Source organism: Bidens hawaiensis, unplaced genomic scaffold (genome assembly GCF_021521415.1).
Source record: "Bidens hawaiensis isolate Kalapana, Puna unplaced genomic scaffold, B.hawaiensis_p1.1 tig00020534_1, whole genome shotgun sequence".
NCBI lineage: Eukaryota > Viridiplantae > Streptophyta > Magnoliopsida > Asterales > Asteraceae > Bidens > Bidens hawaiensis.
Genome location: NW_027493143.1, coordinates 6600 through 21960, shown reverse-complemented (window position 1 = coordinate 21960; position 15361 = coordinate 6600). Strand labels below are relative to the sequence as shown.

Sequence of the window (15361 nt, the reverse complement as noted above, 5' to 3'; positions counted from 1 at the left end):
CATTATGTTAATTAAGTTTTAAATTTCACTTAAAATAACAAAAAAATAGAAACATGGCACAATGTGTGTGCCATAAAACATTAAATGGTTTTTTTAATGTATAACTTACACTTTCTAATCATATTTTTAAATATACATTTCTGTCTATCACAGGACTTGAACCCTCACAACTAAAGGGGAGAAACATTTTTCCATCATCTTGGTATCATTAAGCCAATTGCCGAATTGTTAGTGACCAAATTTTAATGTTTGAGAAAATCATGTGACTGATTAGTGATACACATGTCACGTGGTATGTCCATACTATAAAATAACCAATACCCTTTTATCACAAAAATAAAAACCACACTCGCTTATAATTGTCCTTAGCCACAGTGGTGGACCCATAATTTCTTTTTATCAAGGGGACTAGGAGTTTATCCTAAATTTTATCGGGACAATAAGAATTTAAGCGTATAAATAACACTAATTCTTTTCATGGAGGGTAGCTGCCCCCCTTTCTTTGGTCGTAGGACCGCCCCTACCTAGTCACCACTTTACACCAATGATCGCTACCACCATACACAAGTCACTATAACCTTACTGCGTAGTATATCATAACCAACATGAAACTCAAACCCCAAACCAAACATTGATAGTTACAAATGAAAAATACAAATCAAGCCCGGAACTAGAATCAAAATCAAACCCCAATCTGGAAAATGGCAGTCAAACTCCGAGATGACAGTAACCCTTTGCATAGGAGGACTTAAATTGTATTAGAAACATATTGGAGCATTCTCACCTTGTCCTTCAAAAACTACTAGACCCATAACCCATTTCTCTCAATAGTCTCAAAATGAGACTTGTTTATGGTTGTAAGAACGGCACTTTGCTTATGGTTGGAAGCCCGGGTTTGGGAGTTGATATTTTTAACAATATGGGCAAATAATCATTCTATTTAGATCGCAATTTTTAGTATTCACGGAATAAATTCTGAGACAAAACGCTAATCATTAACGACCAAAGGTGCAACATGCAAATCCTAATGCATAACAATGAAATTCAGAGTATGACCATGAAGCATAACATAATTACTCAAGTCGCAACCTATTTTCAAGTTTTTGATTTTAAAAGGTTACATCAAACAAATAATAATCTGAAATATTAGCAAATGCACTAATTCTATTTTTTCAAATAACTCATCATAATCGAGAATTTAAAAATGAACGTAAATATAAAATGTGTAGCTTATCCTTGTATAAAAATCATTACAACTTAGGTAAAATATAAGACCATTTGTGACCAAAAATAAAACAATGCCTAACTCTTATAAAGAATGCTGCTCAAAAGTAGCAGGGAAAAAAAATTCAAACCCCAAAAATATGACACTGCACCAATAAAATCTATCAAAGACTTTTAACAGATAAAAAACAAAACAATTTAACAGTCCAGAAAGAGAAATAAAATAAAGAATGGACCTTTTTACAACAATCAAATCTTATGCTATATTTGCAAACATAAGATCATATATAATATATATCATATATATGTATATATCCAAGCTCCATGGCCTTTACTCGTGTAAAAATTGGAAGGCCGGATTCTCAGAAAGTTCTACCGCAGGTTTCACGTCGCTAAATTCTTTTACTTGCAGGGAACTAGACAGATCATCAACGGAGAAAGGTATACTGCAATCGAGAAATCGGTTCGTTAATTCATTAGTAAAAGATGTACTTTAATCAGTAACTACTATCATTACAATTATTATTACCTGGAATTATCATCCAGTAAAAATGAGCCGCTGGCAGCATTGTTGGAGTCCTCTGTCATTAATATTCTCATGTTTGAAATGACCTGGTTGAAAGAAAGCGGGTCAGGTCATTTACATAATCATAAAGACAAATTTTGAAACTTACATCCGGAGATACACTTCGGGTGTTGTAATTCTCATCCCAGTAAAGCGTGCATATTCTGTAGAGTTGTTGGACGCTTAAAATCTGGAGAATAAAACAGCATCAAGTCAGTCTCAAAAATAAAAGATGCATTCTATGGTCACATGCGTGTGTGTGTGTGTGAGAGAGAGAGAGAGAGAGGCGTACAGGGCATAGGTCATTGATGATTTCATCATATGATATTCTGTATTTTTGATGAATAACCTGAGGGAATAAAACAAGTAGAACAATCATATCTTGCAATAATAAAAGATAACTAAAAAAACTTAAAACGTATAAACATCTTGGACATGAGGAGCATACCAAAAAGCCAACAGCTTGTCTAATATGCTTAAGTTCATCCCAAGCCGATCCGGCATACTGCATATATAACAACACTTTTCAGTCGCCCATTGCAGAACCTCTATTTCTTATTTATCTTATAATCAATGATAATACATACACACGCGTGTCAGTGAGAAATATTACCTCTTCTTTTGCCTGACAACACCACAGCTCTAACTCAGCTAACCCAGATTTGACGTATTCTCCATTGCTGAAAGTGCAACACTCACGTCGCAGAAGAAGACTGCAAAGTCAAAATAACCAAGAGAAAAAAAGATTTAGAAGTAAAATCATAAAATACGATTGGAAAAAAGCTTATCAAAGTGGGGTAAACTCGCCTGTTAAATAGTTGTACGTTTATATATGAGAAAATTTGAGTAAATATCTTCTGAACAATAATAGGGGGCACCTGAAATACATCTCTCATAAGTATTTTACCATTAATCTATAATTATGAATAAATTAACATATAACATCTAAGAGGCAACAAATAAAAGATGCATACAAAATTTTGTTTCAATGTATTGAGGAGCGTGTTCAGGCAGTCAATAATGCTTTGCCAATGATTGGATTGCGTATCTTTGCCGAATGACCGCCCAGATCTTAGCACTCCCTTTGATGCTCGTGGTGCCTGAATTTTATCACGATTAAATAATCAACTCGTGCTCACACTTGATTTCAACCCATTTATGTTTAGCTTGTATCTCCTAAATTGCTTCATTTAAGAATGATCTAGCCTTTTGTAACGATATGTCAAGTATAATCACAAAAATAGACAAAATTGTGTGATCCCACCATGTTTTGACCCATTACCCAACCTACCAACCTGCCGCATTTTCTACCACTAGATATAAATAGATTAACTGAAGATCAACTACCTGAATACATAATGTGAGGTATGAGCTGAGCTCCTTTTTCAAATTGTCACGGATAATACCGTACATTTTCTCCACGTATGCTGTTAATTGTTGCTTGAAGAGCAAGGCAGGGTATTTGGCTTCCACCTGACGTACGACCTCAAGTGCAGCTGCAGCTGCAGCAAGGTTCACAGTAGATGGGGATGATCGGAATCCCTGCACATATTAAAAAATCATATCATTAAGCAAATATATATAAATATTCTAAATGTGTTTAAAAAATAATTAGCAATACCATTGTCATTCTTCCAAATAGGGAAGTTGGAGCTGGAGGTTTACGAACAGAATTTGCACCATCTGATTTAATACTCTTTTGGAGTAAGAACAACAAAGTAGATGCATTTGATAACCAATACGCCATGTGTTCATTGTTATCTTGATCCTGCAGCAAGATAACTTTTAGTTAAGACTTCATATAATAAAATAATAAACAGTCGTTTCACGGTTTTGGACTTGTGAAAAAGTACCTCAATAGCTGAACCGATCATCTGAATAAGACGATCGAAGACACTAGTTCTTTCAGCTTCAAATGATTTCCAATGAATAAGGCATTTGTATATTGTAAAAGCTGCAACAGGTTTGCCTTGACTAAATCCAATGTCTTTCATAACGCATTCAATAAGAGCATCAACATTCTCCTGTAACAAAACTAATATGATCAATTTCAGAAGTATTAAAAAAACAAATGAGATATATTATATAGATTGAATATAGTTCTTACATGTTGACGATCAATTGGTGGTCTTTTAGCCTTGCTGTCAAATTCAGTAGTCAAATTCCTAGCGGGTGTCTGTGGTTCCTGTAGAAATATGTCATTCAACATGGTAAGCATATGTGTCCAAGCTTTATATATGTTGATAGATTTTAGTATACAGCATTCACTATAATATTGCTTTACGTACCTCATTGCCAAAGTGACCATTTGTCGTGATCTGCCACAAAAGTTAGTGAATGAATGGTTAAATATAGAGATAAGATGGATCTACATTATTAGTTACAGTTATAGGTGGCAATTTTGGTCTGTTTACTAATGAATTTGAGTTGACTCCAGTTATACTTGATCTCAAACAGCTCAAACAAGTAGAATAGAAAATTCTAGTTTACAAGGAAGCATGTCAAAAGTCACCCAAAGTGAAATTAAAAGCCTAAAAACTCCTAAAAAAACGTTTTATTTGAAAAGTAGATAATAATTGAAACAAACTAATGTTTTTGTAATCATTTTTAAAGATTTTAAATTTTTTGGACGGTTTCAGGTCAACAAAAACAGGCCTGACCAAGCCAAAAGGAATGCCCATTTTAAGGAATGCCCATTTTGACATGCCGCCCAACCTCAATGGGGTTGCCCGCAACCCATGAATTTTTTTTCAGTATATATACGATTGGGTTTATAACAATAATGGAGTAATGGGCCTACTTGATTATGTAGTTATTGGGCTTATAACAGTTTTATATGTGTAAAATTTAAAATCTTAATTATTTTCTCTAGGGTCGGTGTCAAAATTTCATGGGAGCCATGACCAGCCAGATTTTGCCACCTCTAATTATGCTGCTTAATACAAGCAAAGCTCACCTTAGCATCAGGAGTTTGAGGATATTCTGGTACACAGGTAGCAGTTGTTGAAAGTCCCCTCTGGCGAAGAATTTGATTCTCAGATGCCATGTCAGAAACCTTTTCTTGTAGACTAAATGAGGAAAAACCGCAATTAGATATACCATAGCAATAGCATCTTCGTTAATTAATTACAAAGCAAAGAATAGGAATTTAAGTTTAAAATAATTAGACACGAACCTCTGCATAGCAGTTTTTAATTGAATAATTTTTGTCTCTGCATCCAAAGCTTGTTTTAGCCTCTCCTCACTGAGTTTATTTGATTCTTCATATTTCTTCTCTGCATCATCAATTTTCTTCTCTAGAGAGCTAACTAAAGCCTGAAATTTATTATCGAAGAAAATTAACTTTTAAGTACGACTGAGAGCCCTATAACACAGTAAAAGTCAATGCATATAAAAGTAAATTTAGTAAAAAAAATGTCGCCTCAACTCTCTACGTAAAATTCAAGCTAATCAAAAGTCTCTTAAAAATTAATCAGTAAATTTTAGTCGGTTTACCTTGAGTTTCTCATTTTCAGAAGTAAGCTTATTTGTGAGCTCATGGTCAACAACAGGGACCTCCTGGATGACTGGAACGGTTTCAACTACCTTCTTGGCAATTTCACGTTCCTTCATGAGCTGCTCCTTAGCCTCCTTGAATTGAAGTTGCATTTCCTGCAAAGCAGATTGCAGCTTTGCATTTTCCTGTGTTTTTGCTTCTTCCAAGTCAGACTGTCATACATCCAGTGAAAAAGAAGTCGTGTTATCCAATAGTAGTGATTAGATTTTCTTTATTTCTCAAAGTAACTAATTGTTTATGTTTTACCCTCATGCGCTTCTCAAGCTGCAGTCTCCATGTTAGGTCTTCAACTTGCTTCTCTAGTTTATTTTTAGCAGCTTGCAGAGCACCTGTTTCTTTGGCAGCCTACATCCAAAGAACAGTAGCAGGTACGAAAGATTAATACATATATAAACAAGAATACGATTAATCTAATATCATTTCAACGGCAACCTAATTTCTTAATTAAAATGATCGGCGTCTTGGTTGCTAAAAAATACACTTTTGGCAGCTTTGAACCCGGTTAACTTGTTTTCTTTCAAGTTAATTTTTTATTTAGCATTCTAAACCCAGAAATAGATACCCAAATCGACCCATTCAGAAATCAAAAGTAACGGGTCCAACTGCTACTAGTTTCTATAATCTACTTCTGTAATCATCATCATCATCATCGTACTCAGTATATCCCACCAATAGCAAAGCTATAGTAGGGTCTGAGGAGGGTAAGATGTAGACAGCCTTACCTCTACCCCATAAGGATAGAGAGGCTGCTTCCAGTGAGACCCCCGGCTCGATAGTAGTTTTGCATCAAGCCTTGGACATAAGGCACATAGCACTCAATCATCGGGACACCGGCTGATCGGTGCATGTACCCTTGTCTTTCGGCTATCAACGCCACTACATGATGCCTGATTAACCGTCCGTCACTTTTAACGTTATTTTCACGAGATTAGTAAAATAACGTCAAAATTAGTGCAATTTCACTTTTGCCCACCCGAGGGTTCACACATATATACATCATATGTGCGCACCGCAAGCAGGGCTAAATCTACTTCTGTAACAGTGTAGAATATTTACCAGCTTAAGTCTTCGTAGCTCTTTACGGGCAACTTTTCCCCTCCAGGCACATTGTATAGAAATCGCACTCTTCTTTGCCTTGATAAAGTGCAAGCGGGCCAAGAATTTGCGACAATGACTCTGCGGTCAATAACTAAAGTGAATAAAAATATATACATAATTATAAATAACTAGTTTTGAAATTTTGATATATAACTTCTTGGTATCAAAATGATTTTACTTAATTAAGCATTAAAAAAGATTTTTGATTTACTTTTAACCCTTCTAATCCGTTTAACTTTAAGCTAATATCATCAATATAACCTGAATAAAGATTGCTGCTTTTGTCTGCCTTCTAAACCGAAGCTCATTACGTGCAGCCATTCCTCGTAAAGCAGTTTGGATTGAAACAGCTGAGAATTGAAGTTCTTTGTAAGCTTTTCTTGAAAGATGCATTCGCAAATTCCTTTGAATCCGTATACTAGAAGCTTCTCTCCTCATGTTTTCATATATTTGGCGAGTAAGTTGGCCTGTTAAAAAAGATGCAAAAAGTGAACAAATTTATATGCTTTTGATCTGTCAAATAAAACATACTTATTCAACTTTAAAAAAGGATACCTCGGCAAACAGATTGAAGTTGCAAAGCAGAACGTTTTAATAGAATATAACTTTTCTGAGCAATAAACGAACGAACTTTTCTTTGAATGATGCTTGCTGATCTACCTAGAACCTCCGTCCGTCGAGCATCAAGCTCTGCCATCTGCCCGGCCCTTAAAAACACCTTTGTTTTACCAATCTACATGTGACATATAAGCAAGCAAGTTAATATCAAATAATTTTAAAAGTAAATAAATCCTGAATGACTTTCTAACCTGATAGCCTTCAAGTCCAGTTTTCTCAAGAAGCCTCTTGCAAGCATGAATTTCATCATTGCTACCAAAAGTCAGTCACAAATACAGTAGGATCAGTTCAATTGCCACATCATACACTCAAGTTGTCATATGATAGTAAACAAGATCTAGAGATAGCAAAATGGGAGGTTTGGTAACACAAAACATGAATTCAGGTAAAAGCGAGTAATTTTGTATAAACACTTTTTGACTATTTGCGCAAAGTTTTTTAACTTTCATAAATAATTAGTGTCAAAAATGATACCAGAAACAAGTTACAAGGTTCAAGCATTAAAAATATATGCTGTGGAAGACTTTTGACTCGTTTGACCAATACATGTGTCCTTGTAAGCTAATATAATTGTTAGAAAGAAACACAAACCGAATCAACAAGATCGTTCCACTTACCTTCCATCTAAAACTTCGGGAGCCAATATGCCAAACCGATCCACAAACTCATCAAATGGTTTTCTGGTGGGATATCCAGCACAACTAATTCTGATTGCCTCCAACACTCCCTGAAATATTTAAGTGACATGTGTCAGTTAATTATATGGACCAACTGTGTTCAAAAGATAAAGAGTGGGAAAATGAAGAATAATGCAAGTTTTGGAGTGTCATAAGTCATGTGTGTCTTTACCCCACATCGTAGTTGTTGCAGAACATTATGATTTTCAAAGATAGCAGGCTTGAGAAGATTGTTAGGCTTTACACAACGTATATAGTGAGGCTCAGTCGAACTTAAAGTTTCAAGAAGTTGTTGCAGTTGTTGCTGAAACCAAAGGAAAAGATAATGTTAAACAAGAGAGATAGAAGAAAGATGCAGTGTGTGTGTGTGTGTGTGTGAGAGAGAGAGAGAGAGAGAGAGAGAGAGAGATACCTTAAATCGTGTACCGATCGAAGAGAACTTTGATGATTTGGAGGATTCATCAGATGAAGTCGGAAACAAACTTGCAACAAAGGAACACTTAGAAGCACTCAAGAGTGCTTGATGTTCAGCAATGACATAATCTTTGTTTTTGTCCAGAAACAACTCAGTTTGGTATGTGACCTAAATATACAATTCAAGCTGGTAAGTCATACACGGCTGCGCACGTATCATGTATCTGTAATTAAATGTATATATGTTAAACAGTGCTTACATCACCGGCATAATGACAAATCGTGAAGTCAGAACGAGCCAATTTTGGCTTGGCAAAACGCTTGTGATTTTTAAAAGTTTGGTACAGTTTTTGTGCAAACGTTTCATGTGTTGATCTGGGAAACATACTGCAGAACAAGAGTAAATGCTTACAGAATACGTAAATTGTATGATATGGTATAAAACCTAAAACAGTGGTTATGTAACTATTTGCATATCTTGATAGAACAGCTTCCTATGATTGATCAACTTACCAAGCTTCATCTAGAAGAGCGATAATGCCACCAGGTTTCTATGCAAAAGAAAGACAATACATCAGAACTGAAATGATACAAAATATTGGTACATAAATAAAATAACAAAATAGTTGCCCTGGATGCTTAAGCGTGGATAAGATCTTATGTAAGTTTTTCTACTAGATATATGAACGATAAACAAAACAAATACACTAGCACACGCAAATCAATATTCTAAAAATAATCGAATAATCTACGTGAAATTATCGTGGTTTGTTTAAGCATATAAACACCAAACCTTCTCAATGAGATCCAAGATATCTTGATTGTCAATAAACTCAATGTAGCTCCAATTAATTTCTTCCTTTGTATATTCTTCTTGCTCCATTTTGAAGACATGCTGCAAAACAAAAACAGCTCGCCAGATAACGATGTGTATACAGTTTTTTATAATTTCAGAAACGACAAGAATTCGGAGTCCTAAGCAACCTGATTGAAATGTTGTTGGAGTTTCTCATTTGTCAGATTGATGCAAAATTGCTCGAAGCTGCCAAAAAGAAATAAAAACCCACATATTGTATAAGATATCCTGCTATTGTATGTGCAACATATGATTCTTGCAACCATTGTTGCTACATGACATTGTGTACTCAATAACTTGGTACAATCAGAATGAGAATCATTTGACTGGGTGATCAAAGTATTTTTTTCACCTTATTGTTGACATTGATGCTAGGGAAAATCCCTAAAAGGTTATGCCACGTGGCATAACTGGTCAACAATGAAAACAAAAGGCATACCAGTGAAGCACCTGTTTGTCTTGAAACTCTCGAATCCGTAAATGTCAAGCACTCCTATAATGTATTTTGAGTCTGGATCTTGACCAATTGAGCTGTTAATCCTATCAACAAGCCTGCAATGCAAAAATGAATAATATAACTAACAGTGAAGAACTTGAACACAATCCTCTTTAAGGGGTGTTTGGTTTTGTTTTTGGGAAGTTGGGACCGATATTATCTGAAGTCGCAGTAATCAATTTCTAATGTTTGAAAACCAACTTCCCTCTGGTTATCGGGTTATTTAGAGTTAAAATAATCAATTTCATTTCACAAAAATGCCCCCATGGTCATTAATCATTATATAAATCATAACTTCAAGTGACAGAAGCATATTCAAACACTATCATCTACATCTTAATTTCATTATTAAACATTGCATACTCACTTTCAAAATGCACATCCCAAACACCCCTTCAAGCCGTTTAATATCTAGTATGTTAGCATAAACTGTGTAACAGGAGCGAAACTTACCAGTCAAATAACCTTGAGTAAACAACTTTTGCTAATGCATCTCTACTGACGGCAGCAGCTTCGGGATCTAGCCATTTGGTGATGGTTTCATCACGCGTAACAATTACACGTTTGCAAAGAGAATCCTCTAAAGCTTTCACATCGCACCTGAACAAATCTTTAGCTTATTAAAACTTAAAACATTTATATGTGCTATATTACTCTTAAATAAATGTCTCAGCATACAACAGTCATTTTAATCAATGCATGTTTCATGTGTGCGTAATATTTTGGTCACTCACATGAAAAGCTCTGCAGCGGTTTTTAAGTGGAACCAAGATTTTTCATCTTTAGGGGTAGATGAGTCAAATTCCTTTCCTTTTGCAAATTCTATGTTACCCAGATGAAGGATAGCAGCCACAACTCTAAAAATCCCATCCTGTAGACAGAAATGACAGTATGAAACAGAATAACCAAATGTAGTAATTCAAGTTTTTTTCTGTTTTTGAATATTTTCTCCGTAGGTGGGTTCTTTAAACGTACCTGTTCCTCAGAGCTAATGCCAACAACATCCATTGCTTTTCTTGTAGCAATGTATTCTTTGCTTTCATCTAGCCCGTCTATCTTGTAGCAGTTTGATTGATTAAGATAATGGAATGTCTTTGGATCTCCCAATTTATATTTTTTTACCTCCTAGAAGCATAGTATATAAGATTAATATGAAACAGACACCCAGACAGAGATTCAAAAAAATATATAATATAAATCAACTATAAAAAAACTAACTCCAAATCTAAATTAAGATATGCTAGTTTTCAACTTTAATGGTAAAGCAGAAAACAATGCATGCGACACACGACGGTAACAGCCATAAACAACCACATCAAAGTAGATAAGTCTCAAACCTAAATTCGGTACAGCATTTTAGGACATCAAATTTTTGTTTGTAAAAAAAAATAGAGGTTGCAAAATGCGTGGGTTGCCCACAAACAATTTGTCATTTTTTTTAATATTTAAAAGTAATGATGTTCATCATGATTACAAAAACAATATAATTATACTAATAATCTGAATCTCTGAATAAAATGAATTAGAAATAGACGTTGGGTGACTTTCACCCATTTGACCTGTTAAGCTAAACTTTATTTAGCCAGCTCAAAAAAAAAAAGCACCGCCCAAATCAACCCATAAGCATACTACCTCTGGTGGTGCAGCACATAGCATGTAGAAGCAATGATAATTCCTCTCAGGATCTGATAGTTGACAAACACGTGATCTTTCCAGCAAATATGTTCTGATGGCTGCCCCTGAGATTCTTCCCTTCTGATCAAACTGAATCTCAACAAACTTGCCAAAACGACTAAAACAAAAGCCAAAAAGATGTGTCAACAACAAATTGCACAAAAATGCAACACTTTCCAGATAATAGCAAAAGGAAGTTACAATTTATTCCCACCTTGAGTTGTTGTTTCTCACGGTTTTTGCATTTCCAAAAGCTTCCAAAACAGGATTTGACTAAAACATGAAGCACACATAACAATAATTTTAGTAATACTTGCTTTTAAGTTATAAGTTGTAACAAAAGATAATGAAAAAAACATTAATTTGAGTAATACTTGATTTTAAGTTGCAAGTAATAACAAAAGATAATGAAAAAGTTAATGTAAAGAGAAAGAGATTAACACCTCTAGAACTTTCTGTTCAACACTCCTTCCATCAGTAGAAGCTCTACCTCCCATGTAAGCAAGATAACGCATGAGCTGCTTTGTGCTTTCGGTTTTACCAGCCCCACTTTCTCCACTAACCAAAATTGACTGACTTATACCTTCATTTATCATAACTCTGCACCAAAATAATGGCTCTTTTGACTTACTTGAGCGAGAAAACGTAATATAGTAATAAAAAGTTGAAAACTCATCTTCAATAAATTATACATGATTAGATACAAACAGTAAAGCAGTACCTGTAAGCTGCATCTGCAACTGCAAAAGGGTGAGGACTCAATTCCCCAAATGCCGCCCCTTTGTATTGTGCCATCATATGGCTATCATACAAATGTGGCAATCTTGTGAAAGGATTTACGGCTATTAATATACTCCCTGTGTAAGTCTGATAGCATCATTTAAATTTGTTAGCTTCAGTTAAAAATCTGAGATATATGTAGAGAAAAAGATAGAATAGAAGGGGCAACTAAACTCACGTATATCTCGTTAATATCATATCTAGATCTCAAGTTATTTAAAACCCCCGGTTCATGCAAATAAGCCAGCTTTGTCATGTCATCCACTCCACATGGTGGTGCTTCTGCATCTTTGGGATATACATTTGATGACTTGGCAACAACCTATAATTAGAATCAAGAAATCAAGTTCTTATTTTTAAACAAAAATGTGGATTACAGAACAAACTAGTATGAAGCCCCCGCGTTGCGGCGGGGGCATAAAACCGTGCCAGGTAGCACTCAGGCCACATCACCGTCAGAAACCATCAACACTGGAAGAAACTCATATAAAAAAAGAAATAAAAGGAAGAAAAATAAAATGAAACGAAAAGTAGACATAAAAACGTTGAACCACGCACACGAAACGTAAAACAAATAAAATAGTGACCAAGTCGATCTAGGACCCGCACGATGCAACGGGGCAATTAAACGGGAAAAATAGTCGTAAAAACATTGAACCACACACACAAGTTGCGACGTGTCAATAACAAAATTTATACCAAAATGTAAAACAAAAAATGTGTAAAAGATAAAAAGTATGAAGACCAAAGTTGAAAGAATAAAAAGTGTTGGGTTAAATTGTAAAAGTCTTGAGGTTAAAAGTAAAAAAGTCAAAGATAAAAAGAAAAGTGGGCACAAAAGAAATATGCATCCTCCAAATTTGATGTACAAAATAGAAAGCTTCATGTACAACTAATGATGCACTTGCAAATTGTATATATATATATATAATAGCTCTCCTTGACCAATCTTCCAATCAGGTAGCAAGATAATAAATATATACCTAGCGGAGGTTAAGAAACAATACTTACCGTCTTGCCTGAAGTAGATGCAATCTTGACGTCTTCACCATTAACCTCAATGACTTCCCCATCTATCCAAGCTTCTTCTGGATCTTCCACCCAGACAAGTGAGCCGACCCCTACACCGACTGCCGCCTGCAAATGTACCAAAAGTTAGAAATTATTCATCTTTTACAAATACTATCTTCACTATAAAAATTCTCGATTCCTTTAGCACATATTTAAATATCATGAAAAAGACAGAAAAACCGATGCGCCACAAACTGTGAAAAAAAAATATTCCACAACCAAAACAATGACCAAACACATTAACTAAATACTTAGTATTTAATAAATGCAAGTCCATAAGTCCACACAGCCAACAAACTACTAGTACCACTATCATACCAAAAACCTGCAGTTTGCTCACAGAGACAGATATTAACCGCGTATTGGATAGATGAAGTTACATACATACAAACTGGCTCCAAAAACCTTTTCTTGGCATATAAAGTTTGATATCCAGATAACATAAATGGGAATCGAAACAGCAACAAAACAAAGGTACTAAAAGATAATAGCAGTAAATTACTGATATCGCAAAGTGGTGACAAAACTATAGTAACAACAGATAAAAGAGAAGATAGACCTGAATAAAAATCTGGATTCCATACTTCACTGTCAAGAATAGAGCAAATAAAAGGTAACAAAAGAAATATTATTCATAAATCTCTATCAGCTGGCGCCTCATGTTGTAAAGAGAGAACCCAGCGTATACATCAAATTTGTTTCGATCAAATTGTATGGCATACTTAACTAGTTTGTGCTGGATTTAGGATATTCAATACATTAAAATTCAAAATCCATATGCATATACACGAACTAATACAAAAACGTCTTTGTTAAAAGTTTGCTCTTCCTCATTTCACAGGTAAAATTTCCCCAAAATGAAACTAGCAAGAAACACGGTTGACTTGATTACAAAATCCATATGCTAAACAGATCAACAATGTAGATAAACAAAGTTGCAAAAGAAACACATCTGCTTCACCTTTAACCATATACCAACACAAAGACAATTCAGCTCCACACACACCCTACCCCCAAATCCAATATACACACAAAATATAAAAAAAAAAAAAAAACTTCGAGTTTCAGTCATTTAACAAATCCTTTCCTTGATAATACAAGAAAAATAAAACTAAACAAAATAATCATCACAAAACATTAATAAAAGCTGAAAAACGCATCGATTCACCTCAAATCAGCTCCACAAGCATCCTACCCCCAAATCTAAATATACATTGAATTAAAAAAAAAAATCCTTATAACTGCAGCCGTATACCAAATCCTTCCCCAATAAATTATGAACAATACTTGTAATAGGCCATAATACAACAAATATATAATATAAATAAATTAGCATTCAAACAAACCAATCGCACCAAAACAAACACAATAAACAGCTCAAATCAGCAGCAGCATTCACACCAAAACAAAGACAATAAACCGTAGATCCTAAACAGCTAAACGTTTGAAGTCAATGTTACAACAACGCATACCATTCGCAATGAAACTTGGATCAGATCGGGAAACGGCGCAGCCGCAAATCAGTTCAATCCAACGCACAGATCAACTACAGCTTCTTCAATAATCAAATTGAAACAAACTAATTAACGAATCAACAGTTGATAATAACTTAATCGGTGAATAGATTCGGATTTGGAGTGAATGAATATGAGATCGGATGCTAGAGCAGAGATGGAGTTGATTGAAGGAGGATATGGAAGTCGGATTGAAGAGATTGAGTAGGTGAGAATGAAATCCCTAATTTCACGTAAATGGCGACTGTTTTCTTTTCGTTTTGGCTTCGCTGGGACTTCCCTCCCACGTCATTCGGAATAGTCGACTGACTTGCTCTAAATTCCTATTTTTTATTTTGTATAATAATTACTATTGTTATTAAATAATTCAAACATGGATGTTTTGTGATTAATTTAGTGTTTACACCTAAATAATAAATAAAGATTTGGGCTGGGTTCTCAAGCTCGAATCTGATTCTAACCACGTTTTACTAAGGTTGCAAACGGGTCGAGCCTGACCTCAAGTTTGGCTCGTTTAACTTACATAGAGCTCGAATTCAAACTCAAACTCGGCTTGTTTCGATCTGTATTTCCAAAGCTTGAGCTTAGCTCGTGACTAGTTTTTCAAGCTCGAGTTTAACTCGTTTACTATTTCTTAACTAGTTTTTATACATTTATAATTATTTTTATATTTTTTTTTAGATTGTAGTTTTTTATATAACATAATATATATTACTTAATTTTTTTATTCGTAGCATTATATATATAATATAAAAGTTATTTAAATGGCAGGCTCACAAGCCGGCTCAAGCTCAATAAGTGAAGCTCGGGTTCGGGCT

General features: G+C 34.8%; 1 protein-coding gene and 1 long non-coding RNA gene across 2 annotated transcripts; one reads left to right on the top strand and one right to left on the bottom strand.

The window, feature by feature from the left end:
• Nucleotides 1–1242: 1242 nt before the first annotated feature.
• LOC143561082 (myosin-6-like) lies at nucleotides 1243–14602 on the bottom strand. Its single transcript, XM_077049226.1, has 39 exons — nucleotides 14502–14602; nucleotides 12970–13095; nucleotides 12137–12280; nucleotides 11900–12045; nucleotides 11622–11778; nucleotides 11393–11451; nucleotides 11137–11296; nucleotides 10480–10629; nucleotides 10239–10375; nucleotides 9958–10104; nucleotides 9459–9560; nucleotides 9137–9194; nucleotides 8946–9047; nucleotides 8666–8703; nucleotides 8413–8539; nucleotides 8151–8321; nucleotides 7911–8042; nucleotides 7679–7788; nucleotides 7253–7313; nucleotides 6999–7176; nucleotides 6705–6910; nucleotides 6402–6521; nucleotides 5592–5690; nucleotides 5285–5497; nucleotides 4965–5104; nucleotides 4746–4857; nucleotides 4078–4107; nucleotides 3897–3974; nucleotides 3643–3813; nucleotides 3411–3557; nucleotides 3137–3331; nucleotides 2764–2889; nucleotides 2597–2667; nucleotides 2403–2502; nucleotides 2238–2294; nucleotides 2082–2138; nucleotides 1899–1979; nucleotides 1754–1836; nucleotides 1243–1670 (listed from the first exon to the last, which is right to left on the bottom strand). The coding sequence occupies exons 1-39, from the start codon at nucleotides 14502–14504 to the stop codon at nucleotides 1556–1558; spliced, it is 4509 nt and encodes a 1502-aa protein (XP_076905341.1). The 5' UTR covers nucleotides 14505–14602; the 3' UTR covers nucleotides 1243–1555.
• Nucleotides 5700–6524, top strand: LOC143561084 (uncharacterized). The gene is made up of 2 exons (XR_013140233.1): nucleotides 5700–5975; nucleotides 6393–6524. It is a non-coding gene; the product is annotated as an uncharacterized LOC143561084 (long non-coding RNA).
• Nucleotides 14603–15361: the final 759 nt, after the last annotated feature.